Below are 13,126 nucleotides of genomic sequence, written 5' to 3'. Positions count from 1 at the left end.
TAGCAAGGTCTGAAGCCCCCTGCCCACCTCCCAGGGCCCAATGAGACGGCACCCTTCAAGCCTGAGGGGGAGCTGCATGAGCTCAGCACCAGGCTGCTCCTCCATTACTCACCTCAGGTATTTGGGGGCCCCAGGGGAGTGGTTGGCTCGACTGTGCTACTTCCCCGGCTACCACACTCTGCCTGCCACCCCCTCTTCCCTCTGACCCTGGCTGCCTGCCCATTCCCCTATCCCTAGGCTTGTAAGAAAAACATCTGCCTGGACCTGTCCCCAAGTCATGGGCTTGATGGGCGCCTGACGGGCCACAGAGTGGAGACCTGGGATGTGAAGGTCTGTGAGCATGTGTGGGTGGTGTGTGCCGGAGGCATGAACATGGGGCACACGTGTATTCGGAGTCAGCTGGGGAGCAGCACTGTGCCTGGGGAGGATTTGGACAGTCCAGCTCAAGAGAGCAAAACTTCCCTTCTGGGTGGTCTGCTGGGGTGGAGTAGGGCAGGAAACTGGCTGGAAGGTCCCCCTCACTGCCATCCTCCCTCCCCCAGGATGTGGTGAACTGCGTTGGGGGTATGGGTGCCCTGCTGCCCCTGCTGGAGCAAGTAGCTGCACAGCCCAAAGAGGCTGAGGCAGGTCCAGCTGAAACGCATGACCTCGTGGGTCCTGAACTGACCTCTGGTCACAACACCCAGGGCCTGGTTCTCCCATTGGGTAAATCTTCAGGTAAGTGTTCCTGGTGCCTATATTGTGGAGATGGAATCTTGGCATGGTAGGGGGATGGAGTGCCCAAGGTCTCCTGGCTGCTGGCAGGCCCTTGATGCACATCTGTCCCCTCCTGATGGCTGGCAGAGGAACGGATGGAGAGGAACGCAGTGGCTGCTTTTCTGCTGATGCTGCGGAACTTCCTTCAGGGTCACATGGTGAACCAAGAGAGCCTGGTGCAGTGCCAGGGGCCTGCCATCATCGGGGCCCTGCTGCGAAAGGTGGGGCCTGGTGGGGCAGGCATGGGGGATTAGGGGTATGGTCAGCCTGTCTGACCCAGGGAACTGAGTGGGGAACCTGCTGCCCTGTCAGTCATGAAGAACCTCCTGGGAGAGTTGCCACTTGAGTGGGGCCTGAAAGGCCGAGCAGGGTTGGGTCTGGAGGATCTGGGGAAAGGCCCAGCGCAGGTCGGGGCGGGGACCCGCACAGCAGGCAGGAGGCTTGCATGTCAGAGGTGGCAGGAAGCCCCCAAAGGGTTCTGAGCAGGCCGGTGGCCATGTTTGTGGCCGTCATGGCTGTGCAGGGAAGAGTGGCAGCTGAAAAGCTCAGACAGCAGACGGGCAGAGCCTGAGCCCTCACTCCAGCTCCTGTCTTACCCCAGGTCCCAAGCTGGGCCATGGACATGAACGTGCTCATGTCCGCCCAGCTGCTGATGGAGCAGGTGGCAGCTGAGGGCAGCGGGCCCCTCCTGTACCTACTCTACCAGCATTTGCTCTTCAACTTTCACCTCTGGACCCTCAGTGACTTCGCCGTGCGCCTCGGTAGGTGTGAGGACCTGAGCAAGGGGCCGGCCATAGGGCAGCTGAGCACTGAGAAGTTAGAACTCTGCTCTGGGGTATCCGAGGGACTCACCTGATAGGAATCCAGAATGCCATGGGGCGGCTGAGGGGACTATGACCCTGTCCTGGAAGTCTGACAGGCACATGGCCCTGGCCTGGAGGATCTGAAGGGCCCAGCTCAGCCTAGTGGCCTGAGCCCTTTGCTCATTCCCGCTCAGGCCACATCCAGTACATGTCCAGCATAGTTCGGGAGCACAGACAGAAGCTGCGGAAGAAGTACGGCGTCCAGTTTATCTTGGATGCTCTGCGCACCCACTACAGGTGAGGCCAGTGGGGCCAGATGGGCCATGGGGGGCTGACACAGTGGCCTCCGGCCTTGGGGACTGGACGGTGCGCTTCCCTGACTCACCTGCCCACCCTCTCTCCCCGCCTTTCTCCGGGACCTGGCTGGGTGTGCCTGCTGACCTGCCAGCCCGCAGCGGGAGCGCCCCCTGGCTGCTGACGACCTACGCACCGTGCAGACCTCCCTCCTGGGCCTGGCGAGGGAGTTCCTGGTGCGGAGTCTCTCAGCAGATGATGTGCAGGTCACGCAGATCATGCTGAGCTTTTTGGCGGCCACAGGCGATGATGGTCAGGTAGGCTGGAGGTTGGGGAGGGGGAGGCTTGGGTGAGGGGAGTGGGGGCCTGGCACAGTGTGAGACCCTGCATCCCCAGGTGGTGGGTGCACTGGACCTGCTGCTGGCCCTGCTGCACGGTTCCCTGGCGCAGGAGTCCTTGGCTGTCTTTCTGTTGGAGCCAGGGAACCTCGAAGTGCTACTGGCCCTGCTAGTGCGGCCAGGGTCACTGCCCCTGCTGCCCGATCGAGTCTGCAAGGTACACCCAGCCCACCCCCTCCCCTGGCATCCCATTCACTGGGGCCCCTGCCTGGGGTTCAGGGAGGTACAGCAGGCCTTGGGCCAGCAGATGAAGCTGCCTTCAAGGGCCTTTTGAGCCACACACCCGCACGGTGACTTCCCCTCCTACAGTAACTCCTTCCACATGATGACAGTCCTCCGATGACCCCCACACAGATCCTGCGCAGACTGCAGCAGAACGAGCGGCTACCTGAGCGGAGCCGCCAGCGCCTCCGGCTGCGGGAGTATGGTCTCCAGGGTCTGGTTGCCTGCTTGCCTGAGGGGACTGTTTCCCCCCAGCTCTGCCAGGGCCTCTACAAGCTGTTCCTGGGGGCAGGTACAACCTGGTTAGGGCCAAGTGGAGGGGGTGACATGTCAGAAAAACAGGGCAGGCAGGCCGGAAGAAGGAAGGTAGTGGCATAGGGGCCAGGGCTGGGCCCTGCCCTTCCTAGTCGGGTCAGTCCCTCAGGTCCCCCCAACCCATCCCCCCAGATTGCCTGCACCTCTCAGATCTGCTGGCTGTGATACAGCTGTCCCTCCAGGCTGACCTCAGCGTTCGCCTAGACATCTGTCGCCAGGTAAGCATGAGAGGTAAAAGCTTTGGGGGAGGGGGAGGGTGGCTTCTACCCTCTGGCCTTCACCTTGCCTGTCTCATGAGGGGTCTCTGGAGCCCTCCTCTGCAAAGGCCCTGGATGAGGGTCTGGAGCAGGCAGCTGGATGCATCCTCACTTGCTGTGCTCTCGCCTGCAGCTTTTCCACCTCATCTACGGACAGCCAGATGTAGTGCGGCTTCTGGCCCGACAGGCTGGCTGGCAAGATGTGCTGACCCGGCTATATGTCCTGGAGGCTGCCACAGCCGGCAGTCCCCCTCCCTCTTCCCCAGAGTCACCTACCTCCCCCAAGCCAGCCCCACCCAAGCCACCCACTGAGTCACCTGCTGAGCCTTCAGATGTCTTCCTGCCCTCAGAGGCCCCCTGCCCTGACCCTGATGGCTTTTACCATGCTCTCTCCCCATTCTGCACGCCCTTTGACCTGGGCCTGGAACGGTCTAGTGTAGGATCAGGCAACACTGCTGGTGGTGGCAGCAGCAGTGGGACTCTTACTCCAGCCAGCCAGCCCGGCACTCCTTCGCCACTGGATGGGCCGCGGCCCTTTCCTGCTGCTCCTGGCCGCCACAGCTCCAGTCTCTCCAATGTGCTGGAGGACGGCAGCCTCCTGGAGCCCACCATTAGCGGGGATGATACCTCAAACACCAGCAACCCACAGGTGAGGTGGGCCTACCCTCTGCCACCGCATGGTACCCAAGGGAGGACACTTCTGGCTACAGGGCTGGCAGTGTAGCCTCTCCAAAGGTGTGGCCCTGTCTGACCAGGGTTGCAGCCACCGGTCAGGCCTATTGCTGTCCCCTCATAGCTCTCATCTGCAGTTGTGTTCCCAGAGGGCTCCTGGAACAGGGTGAGTCATGGTGAGCCACAGTGGGTGACACCAGCCAGGCTTCAGAAGGGCCCTCAAGAGAGCCTGTAGGGCAGAGACCTCACAGGGTCCAAGGGCAGCAAACTCCAATGGCCCTGCCCTGGGCTTCTGGGTTTGGGGATGGGCCTCTGCTCGTTCTATGTGAACTGCCTCATCTCCTCTTGGGAGTCTGGCAAGACCCCAGGATTCTGCCCGGAACTCAGGTAGTAGTTGAGACCCCTATACCGTTCTTCCAGGCCCTTAGTGCCAGGCTCACTGTTAGCCAAATGCTCTGACTCCTGGGTGGCTACCCCAGGCGGGGTGCTGAGTGGGGATGGGTGGGCGTCAGCCTAATTCCCTCCCTTAGCCACCCACAACCCATGCCCACACCACCCACCTGTGCCCACAGCAAACCTCTGAGGAAGAGTTGTGCAACCTGCTCACCAACGTGCTGTTCTCGGTGACGTGGCGCGGCGTGGAAGGCAGCGATGAGGCTGCCTGGCGGGAGCGTGGCCAGGTTTTCTCGGTGCTCACCCAGCTGGGGGCCTCAGCCACACTTGTGCGCCCACCAGACTGTATCAAGCGCAGGTGAGAGGGAAAGTCTGGAGTGGGAGGGGCTTCAGGAAGCCTCGGGGGAAGGAAAGAAGATAGTCAGGTAGACCCTTGAGTTCCCCACTCACCCGCCAGCCTCCTGGAGATGATGCTGGAGTCAGCCCTGACCGACATCAAAGAGGCCCCCGTGGGGGTCCTGGCCAGCCTCACCCAGCAGGCGCTTTGGCTGCTGCGTCTGCTGCAGGACTTCCTGTGTGCTGAAGGCCATGGTAACCAGGAACTGTGGAGTGAGAAGGTGCGAACCCTCAGAGAGGCGTGAGCCACATGAATACTCATGTTCACGCAAGCCTGCAGGGATCTGGTCTGGGAGGTGGATGGGTACACGTGCGCAGGTGTGGGTGCATCAGCATGAATGCCTGTGAGCGTGGACTTGCCTGTGTGCACAAACCCTACCTGGCCCCCAGCGCAAACTTTACTTTGCTCCCTTTCCATGGACTCCTGGCCTCCCCTGGTGATGTCTGTTGGGAACCTGTTTTCTGTGGCAGCTCTTTGAAGGTGTATGCAGCCTACTTGATCGCCTGGGAGCCTGGCCCCACCTGGCCAACGGCACAGCTGATCTCCGTGAGATGGCACAGATTGGCCTACGGCTTGTACTTGGCTACATCCTGCTGGAAGACCCACAGGTGAGCATGGGGGCAGGGGGCGTGGGAGGTGTCGGGAGCTCCAAGAGTGGCTGGGTGCCACTCATCTCTCTTGCGCCCACAGCTGCATGCCCAGGCCTACGTGAGATTGCACATGCTGCTACAGACTGCAGTGCCAGCCCGCCGTGAGGAGGCCTGCTATGTGCTCTCCAAGCTGGAGGCTGCACTGGGGCGGGCGCTGAACACCTCTTCCTCAGAGTCAGCCACTGATGAGGCAGGGCCCCCACCTGCAGCTGCAGCAGCTGCAGAGCGCTGTTCCTGGCTGGTGCCACTGGTGCGCACGCTGCTAGACCGTGCCTATGAGCCACTGGGGCTGCAGTGGGGACTGCCCTCCCTGCCACCCACCAATGGCAGCCCCACCTTCTTTGAAGACTTCCAGGCTTTTTGTGCCACACCCGAATGGCGCCACTTCATCGACAAACAGGTGCCTGGAGGTGGGGGCCCAGGAAGAGGAGTGGGGGCTGGGGCCCACATCGAGCACTGTTCTCCTCTGCCTAATCCTCCAGGTACAGCCAACCATGTCCCAGTTCGAAATGGACACGTATGCTAAGAGCCATGACCTTATGTCAGGTTTCTGGAATGCCTGCTATGACATGCTCATGAGCGGTGGGCAGCGGCACCAGCGGGAGCGTGCCCAGAGTCGTCGGGCCTTCCAGGTGTGCCACCTGGGGTAAGGGATGGGAAACTGCTCCACACATGTGCCCAGGAGATGGCTGACAATGTGGAGAAATAGGGGTAGGACAGGCAGCAGCCAGGGGACTGACCTGTTTCCCCCACCCCAGGAGCTGGTGCTGGAACCTGCGCAGAGGCGGGCGCGCGTGGAGGGACTACGCTACATGGCAGTGCTGAAGCAGCAGGCAGCGCAGCACTCCACGGCCCTGCTGCACTGGGGGGCGCTATGGCGCCAGCTCGCCAGCCCATGTGGGGCCTGGGCGCTGAGGTGGGCCGGGCTTGGGGCAGGGTCGCTGTGGAGGGGTGGAGCTTGGTAGGGAGGGAGCCACCTGGAGCCCCAGACTGCCTTTGGGGTGAGGCCAGGGAGGGATGGGGGTGTCTACAGCCTTCTACCGACCCATGGCCTGGGGGACATTCTGCAGGGACCCTCCCATCCCCCGCTGGAAACTGTCCAGCGCCGAGACATACTCACGCATGCGTCTGAAGCTGGTGCCCAACCATCACTTCGACGCTCACCTGGAAGCCAGTGCTCTCCGTGACAATCTAGGTGAGGGAGTGTGCTGAGCTGGGTCCACCCAGTTCGATTGTCCCATCTCCTGTCCTGCCTTGCTTCAGCTGAGTACCCTTGGCCCCTTGCAGGTGAGGTTCCCCTGACACCCACCGAGGAGGCCTCACTGCCTCTGGCAGTGACCAAAGAGGCCAAAGTGAGCACCCCACCCGAGGAGCTGCAGGAGGACCAGCTCGGCGAGGATGAGCTGGCTGAGCTGGAGACCCCGTGAGTGGGGCCCTGGAGAGATGGGACTGGGGTGGTGGGCAAGGGGTCTGCTCCAGTGTGTGCATGCCTCTGTGGGATCAACTCCCTGAGTGTGTCCTCTTCTGCTGCCCGACTACATCCCCCTGAAGGGACTGTCCAAAGCCAGATGGTGGGTGGGAGAGTCTCCTAACAGGGCTGAGAGTTGCTCTTTTAACAGCCAGGCACCTGAGGACAGCACTGAGAAACACAAACCAGAGCAGGAAGGGGGCCCAGGGAGTGGGCAGGGGCTGGGTGAGGGGAGCAGGGGACAAGGGTTGGCATCCTGGCAAAATATTCAGAAGCCTAGTGGGTGGCAGGTGGGGGACAGGGGCTGGGACCAGTAGGTTCTGGATCCTAGGCAGCCCCTCCCCATCTCTGGGAGTCATGAGAATATATACCCCATGACTCAATGGCACTTGGATGCCCTTTGGGCTTGTGAAGAAGGAGGTCCCAGAGCCTAGAGCCTGAGGTGGGTTGCTGGTCTTTAGGATGGAGGCAGCAGAACTGGATGAGCAGCGTGAGAAGCTGGTGCTGTCGGCCGAGTGCCAGCTGGTGACGGTAGTGGCAGTGGTCCCAGGGCTGCTGGAGGTCACCACCCAGAATGTGTACTTCTATGATGGCAGCACTGAGCGCGTGGAAACCGAGGAGGGTGCGTCCTGGTGGTGTGGGTTAGGAGGATGGCAGGGAATGGCTAAGGTCTGGGTGGGGCTGGGGTGAGTGACTCCTGTACCTGCTGTTCCTCCCCATAGGCATCGGCTATGATTTCCGGCGCCCACTGGCCCAGCTGCGTGAGGTCCACCTGCGGCGTTTCAACCTGCGCCGTTCAGCACTTGAGCTCTTCTTTATCGATCAGGCCAACTACTTCCTCAACTTCCCATGCAAGGTGGGCACGACCCCAGCCTCATCTCCTAGCCAGACTCCCAGACCCCAGCCTGGCCCCATCCCACCCCACACCCAGGTACGGAACCAGGTGTACTCGTGGCTCCTGCGCCTACGGCCCCCCTCTCAAGGCTACCTAAGCAGCCGCTCCCCCCAGGAGATGCTGCGTGCCTCAGGCCTTACCCAGGTGAGAGCCCTGAGTGTGAGGGATGTGAAGTCGGGACCCTGAATCAGGTGGCAGTGCTGGACAGCCCACCCGGCTCACATCTTGTCTGCCCCTGTCCCCAGAAATGGGTACAGCGTGAGATATCCAACTTCGAGTACTTGATGCAACTCAACACCATTGCGGGGCGGACCTACAATGACCTGTCTCAGTACCCTGTGGTGAGGGTCCCACTCTGCACCCCTCCACCCCTGCCCCTCTGACCTGTCAGTCCTTGGTTCCCCCAAGTGTAGGTACCTGCCAGTGGGCCAAGCCCTGAGCTTGGTCAAGGGTAGGTGTGCCAGTGAAGACCTGGCCTCTGTTCCCTGCCAACCCCCAGAGGTCCCCAGCCTCACTCCCTTCCCCTCCCTGCCTAGCCTCTATTCCTCAAAAGGAATCCTGTTCCAGGACAGTCTGTCCTGCTCCCCTGTGACCCCTCTAAGTGGTGCTCCCCCAACCTGTGGGCAGGCTCTGTGCCCGCCTTCTTGAGGGTGTGGGCAGGGCAGGGTGGGCTGGTAGGCCATCAGGGCCCTCATGCAGCCCCTGCTCGGGTGGGCGGCCAGTTCCCCTGGGTCCTGCAGGACTACGTGTCCCCAACCCTGGACCTCAGCAACCCAGCCGTCTTCCGGGACCTGTCTAAGCCCATCGGTGTGGTGAACCCCAAGCATGCCCAGCTCGTGAGGGAGAAGTGAGCATGTGGGCAGGGCTGGGCTCAGCGGGTAGGGAAAGGCGAGGGGAGGGCTTCTGCTGACAAGTCCAACTGTGGCCCCAGGTATGAAAGCTTTGAGGACCCAGCGGGGACCATTGACAAGTTCCACTATGGCACCCACTACTCCAATGCAGCAGGCGTGATGCACTACCTCATCCGCGTGGAGCCCTTCACCTCCCTGCACGTCCAGCTGCAGAGTGGCCGGTGCGGCCCAGGGGCTGGTGGGCAGACTAGGGGGCAGACATGGGGAGGAGGCTGGTCCTCCCCACATCCTGGGCCCACCCCTGGCTCCCTTCTTCCCTCCAGCCACAGCATCTCCCTCCCTGTCTCCACTCTCCCCACCTCACCTTGGCCCCGTGCCCCTCCCCCAGCTTTGACTGCTCCGACCGGCAGTTCCACTCGGTGGCGGCAGCCTGGCAGGCACGCCTGGAGAGCCCTGCCGATGTGAAGGAGCTCATCCCAGAATTCTTCTACTTTCCTGACTTCCTGGAGAACCAGAACGGTAGGTGTGAGGTGCTCGCACTGGAGCGGGCAGGTGTAGGGATGGAGAGCAGATGGTGGAGTGGCCAGGGGGCAGTCGGGATGGACAGGGAGACAGCTGACCCAGTCCTCTGTGCCAGGTTTTGACCTGGGCTGTCTCCAGCTGACCAACGAGAAGGTGGGCGATGTGGTGCTGCCCCCGTGGGCCAGCTCTCCTGAGGACTTCATCCAGCAGCACCGCCAGGCTCTGGTGAGGAAGCAACCACAGGCAAACGGCAGGCAGCCGGGGTTCTGAAGGTCATGGGGGGTCAGCGGTCCCTGCACTGATTGCTGCCTCCCTACTCCCAGGAGTCGGAGTATGTGTCTGCACACCTACACGAGTGGATCGACCTCATCTTTGGCTACAAGCAGCGGGGGCCAGCCGCCGAGGAGGCCCTCAATGTCTTCTATTACTGCACCTATGAGGGTGGGCAGTGCGCTGGACTCCAGTCAGGGCCAGGACAAGATTAGGTCGGGTGGATGCAGAGGGCACGCAGGGAGCCCTGACTGCTCTGCCTGCCTTCCCAGGGGCTGTAGACCTGGACCATGTGACAGATGAGCGGGAACGGAAGGCTCTGGAAGGCATTATCAGCAACTTCGGGCAGACTCCCTGTCAGCTGCTGAAGGTAAGGCCAGCTTAGAGGATAGTGGCCAGGGATGCCCATGCCATGGTGCTGACCAGCCACTTACCCACAGGAGCCACATCCAACTCGGCTCTCAGCTGAGGAGGCAGCCCATCGCCTTGCACACCTGGACACTAACTCACCTAGCATCTTCCAGCACCTGGACCAACTCAAGGCATTCTTCGCAGAGGTGAAAGGAAAACAAGACCTCAACTTTATATTCTGTGAAATGGGTTTAACCCCACTGTCCTTACCAACCACTTGGGGCAGATGGGAATCCTAATCAAGGTCACTGATTTCAAGGCACCTTAGAAAATGAGCTAAACATGGGAAGAGTATGGGGGCAGGAGGGGCGCCTTCTTCATCAGGGCCAGGATAAAGTGTTGACTCACCTAACAAGCTCTGAAAGCCTTAGGGAGATCAGGAGGGAGGAGATCTGTCCTTGGACCCCTTCCATCGCCTTCCTAGACAGGAACCTTCCTGAATGTTGCTCCCGGGCCTGACTTTTTTTTTAGGTTTCCCTCTCTTCCTGCCTTTGGGCTAGGGGGACAAGGAATAACGGGGTGAGAGGACCAAGGTTGAAACTAAGTGTGATACTCTGGAAGCATCTTCCATGGCTGTACCAGCTTCTCACCCACTTTCTGAGATGCCCTCCTAAAGTCTCTGCCTGTTTCTTGGAGGGAACCTCTGCATCTGTGACACCTAGTCTGTGACCCCTGGGGACTGAGGGTAAAGGAAGGGATGATGCTTCAGGGAGCAGATAGTGTAATCTGATAGTACTCAGGCATAGCTAGGCCTGCCCTTGCCCCTGCAGGTTGTCAGTGATGGTGTACCCCTGGTGCTAGCCCTGGTCCCCCACCGGCAGCCCCACTCCTTCATCACCCAGGGTTCCCCAGACCTGTTGGTAAGTGCATTGTGCAGAGCCCCAGCTCAGCTCCACTCCCCCTCTGCCTCTGCCAGAAACCCACCTCTGCCCCCTCCTGCCTGCAGGTGACTGTGAGTGCCAGTGGGCTGCTGGGCACCCACAGCTGGTTGCCCTATGACCGCAACATAAGCAACTACTTCAGCTTCAGCAAAGACCCCACCATGGGCAGCCACAAGTAGGACAGAGGGCTGTGGGTGGGGTGGGCTACAAATGCCCTGCACCTGGAATTATTCCCCTCCCTAATCAGAATGTAGGCCAGCTGCAGGGGAAAGGTCTGGCCAGGCTCCCCGAGGGCCTGGGTCTTTTCCATGTGGCCTGGCCTCACTTGCTATCCCCCTCACTGGGTCAGGACGCAGCGACTGCTGAGTGGCCCGTGGGTGCCAGGCAGTGGTGTGAGTGGACAAGCACTGGCAGTGGCCCCTGATGGAAAGCTGCTATTCAGCGGTGGCCACTGGGATGGCAGCCTGCGAGTGACTGCACTACCCCGTGGCAAGCTGTTGAGCCAGCTCAGCCGCCACCTTGGTATGAACAGCCTTGGAGCTGGGGAGAATGAGGCACGCAGGTATGGGGCCGGGTTCTGAGGCTGGCCAGGGTGGATGTGACTCCTCCGTTCTGCCTGTACCCTCCCCTTCCCATGCAGATGTAGTAACCTGCCTTGCACTGGACACCTGTGGCATCTACCTCATCTCAGGCTCTCGGGACACCACGTGCATGGTGTGGCGGCTCCTGCATCAGGTGTGCCTGGTGGGCAGCTCTGTGGGGTCCCCGTAGCCCAGACCTGCAGCCCATCCATCCCTCAGTGGCCTTCCAGTCCTGCCCTCATGTCTTTCCCTTCCCTTTGCTACCATGAGCAAGTCTGGGGCTCCATGACCCTCCAGCTCTCTAGTCTTGGACAAGGCCTTCGTTTCCTGAGCCTTAGGGGACAGTCCTAAGCCAACCCTGGTCCTCCACAGGGTGGTCTGTCAGTAGGCCTGGCACCAAAGCCTGTGCAGGTCCTGTATGGGCATGGGGCTGCAGTCAGCTGTGTGGCCATCAGCACTGAACTTGACATGGCTGTGTCTGGATCTGAGGTGTGTGTATGCATGTGCCCTGGGGAGGGTGAGTTTGCTGGGCAATCCCCCTGGAGCCCAGACTCCTGCCCAGGACCCTAAGTTGCCGTCCTGCAGGATGGAACTGTGATCATACACACTGTACGCCGTGGCCAGTTTGTGGCGGCACTACGGCCTCCGGGTGCCACATTGCCTGGACCTATTTTCCACCTGGCATTGGGGTCCGAAGGCCAGATTGTGGTACAGAGCTCAGCGTGGGAACGTCCTGGGGCCCAGGTATGGGGAAGGGGTGCCCAGCAAAGATGGAGGGGCAGTTGGGATCCTGTCCTTGCTGACACTCCCTGCTTCCTCCAGGTCACCTACTCCTTGCACCTGTATTCAGTCAATGGGAAGTTGCGGGCTTCACTGCCCCTGGCAGAGCAGCCTACAGCCCTGACGGTGACAGAGGACTTTGTGTTGCTGGGCACCGCCCAGTGCGCCCTGCACATCCTCCAACTAAACACGTAAGCCCCCCATTTATGGGTTCATGGCCCCTGAAGGTGGTGGTCATTGGTGTAGGATAAAGGCCCTAGGAACCCACACACTATACATGTTTGTGGGCACATATTTCAAGGTTTGTTACCTGTCCCCTCATCTTCCCATGGGGAGGTCTTGCCCTGGGCCTCCGCTTAGCCACAGTTGTGGGAAATTTCTTTGTGTATAAGAATTTCAATTTAACCATCCTTAAAATGAGGACACAGAGGGTATATGGGATAAGGGATATCTGCTGGTCGCAAAGCCCCCTTGCAGTCGCAAGTTGGTGTATATCCCCTCTCCCTTCCAGACTGCTCCCGGCCGCGCCTCCCTTGCCCATGAAGGTGGCCATCCGCAGCGTGGCCGTGACCAAGGAGCGCAGCCACGTGCTGGTGGGCCTGGAGGACGGCAAGCTCATCGTGGTGGTCGCGGGGCAGCCCTCTGAGGTGAGGATGGGGCGGGGGTGGGGAGGCCCCTCGAACGGGGCGGGGCGCGGCGCGGCGGTCCCAGCTGATCCTACTCGACCCTTACTCCCACCAGGTGCGCAGCAGCCAGTTCGCGCGGAAGCTGTGGCGGTCCTCGCGGCGCATCTCCCAGGTGTCCTCGGGAGAGACGGAATACAACCCTGCTGAGGCGCGCTGAACCTGGCCAGTCCGGCGGCTCGGGCCCCGCCCCCGACGGGCCTGGCCCGGGAGGCCCCGCCCAGAAGTCGGCGGGAACACCCCGGGGTGGGCCGCCCTGGGGGGGTGAGCGGGGCCCACCCTGCCCAGCTCAGGGATTGGCAGGCGATGTTACCCCCTCAGGGATTGGCGTGCGGAAGTCCCGCCCCTCGCCGGCTGAGGGGCCGCCCTGAGAGCTAGCACTGGCGTCTGCGGCCGCGGCAGCACTTTTTGCACAGTCTGGGGCGGGGTTCCCCGGCTTCCAATTCCCTGTTTCGTCAAAGCACGAGGGCCGCCTGTGGCCTTAATTCTTAACGGCGGCCCCGGTTCTCCCTTCTCGGCAATAAACCAGGCCTAGTTTTGTAGCTGCTCCGTCTCCGAGTGTGCGTGCGCGCGCAGCGCCTCGGCCTGTCGTGGCCACCGTCCCAGTGTCGCCGTCTGAGACTGGCC

At 61.3% G+C, this 13,126-nt stretch overlaps 1 protein-coding gene across 6 annotated transcripts in view; it reads left to right on the top strand.

Annotated features, from left to right (window-relative positions):
* Window positions 1–13,041, top strand: part of NBEAL2 (neurobeachin like 2) — a 30,076-nt gene extending 17,035 nt beyond the window's left edge. For 4 of the 6 annotated variants that reach the window (XM_024244840.3, XM_054550894.2, XM_054550895.2 and 1 more), the window contains 38 exons: window positions 35–117; window positions 238–330; window positions 543–717; window positions 844–977; window positions 1,358–1,517; window positions 1,754–1,856; window positions 2,008–2,170; window positions 2,250–2,408; window positions 2,606–2,765; window positions 2,921–3,006; window positions 3,179–3,694; window positions 4,290–4,468; window positions 4,568–4,727; window positions 4,978–5,115; window positions 5,198–5,557; window positions 5,640–5,789; window positions 5,916–6,073; window positions 6,228–6,352; window positions 6,445–6,580; window positions 7,087–7,247; window positions 7,348–7,664; window positions 7,766–7,861; window positions 8,243–8,367; window positions 8,452–8,592; window positions 8,760–8,890; window positions 9,009–9,118; window positions 9,217–9,334; window positions 9,436–9,533; window positions 9,604–9,720; window positions 10,345–10,434; window positions 10,521–10,630; window positions 10,805–10,977; window positions 11,096–11,190; window positions 11,409–11,525; window positions 11,622–11,780; window positions 11,859–12,007; window positions 12,328–12,463; window positions 12,558–13,041. In XM_024244840.3, the coding sequence (XP_024100608.3) occupies window positions 35–117; window positions 238–330; window positions 543–717; window positions 844–977; window positions 1,358–1,517; window positions 1,754–1,856; window positions 2,008–2,170; window positions 2,250–2,408; window positions 2,606–2,765; window positions 2,921–3,006; window positions 3,179–3,694; window positions 4,290–4,468; window positions 4,568–4,727; window positions 4,978–5,115; window positions 5,198–5,557; window positions 5,640–5,789; window positions 5,916–6,073; window positions 6,228–6,352; window positions 6,445–6,580; window positions 7,087–7,247; window positions 7,348–7,664; window positions 7,766–7,861; window positions 8,243–8,367; window positions 8,452–8,592; window positions 8,760–8,890; window positions 9,009–9,118; window positions 9,217–9,334; window positions 9,436–9,533; window positions 9,604–9,720; window positions 10,345–10,434; window positions 10,521–10,630; window positions 10,805–10,977; window positions 11,096–11,190; window positions 11,409–11,525; window positions 11,622–11,780; window positions 11,859–12,007; window positions 12,328–12,463; window positions 12,558–12,659 (5,783 nt within the window). In that variant the 3' untranslated portion in view covers window positions 12,660–13,041. Of the gene's footprint in view, window positions 1–34; window positions 118–237; window positions 331–542; window positions 718–843; window positions 978–1,357; window positions 1,518–1,753; window positions 1,857–2,007; window positions 2,171–2,249; window positions 2,409–2,605; window positions 2,766–2,920; window positions 3,007–3,178; window positions 3,695–4,289; window positions 4,469–4,567; window positions 4,728–4,977; window positions 5,116–5,197; window positions 5,558–5,639; window positions 5,790–5,915; window positions 6,074–6,227; window positions 6,353–6,444; window positions 6,581–7,086; window positions 7,248–7,347; window positions 7,665–7,765; window positions 7,862–8,242; window positions 8,368–8,451; window positions 8,593–8,759; window positions 8,891–9,008; window positions 9,119–9,216; window positions 9,335–9,435; window positions 9,534–9,603; window positions 9,721–10,344; window positions 10,435–10,520; window positions 10,631–10,804; window positions 10,978–11,095; window positions 11,191–11,408; window positions 11,526–11,621; window positions 11,781–11,858; window positions 12,008–12,327; window positions 12,464–12,557 lie in introns of those variants that run through there. The other 2 variants (XM_054550898.2, XR_010139353.1) reach the window with 2 other exon arrangements.
* Window positions 13,042–13,126: the final 85 nt, after the last annotated feature.

Source organism: Pongo abelii, chromosome 2 (assembly GCF_028885655.2).
Source record: "Pongo abelii isolate AG06213 chromosome 2, NHGRI_mPonAbe1-v2.0_pri, whole genome shotgun sequence".
NCBI classification, from domain to species: Eukaryota; Metazoa; Chordata; class Mammalia; order Primates; family Hominidae; genus Pongo; species Pongo abelii.
The sequence above is the reverse complement of the archived record's forward strand: the minus strand, read 5'-3'. Positions and strand labels throughout refer to the sequence as shown.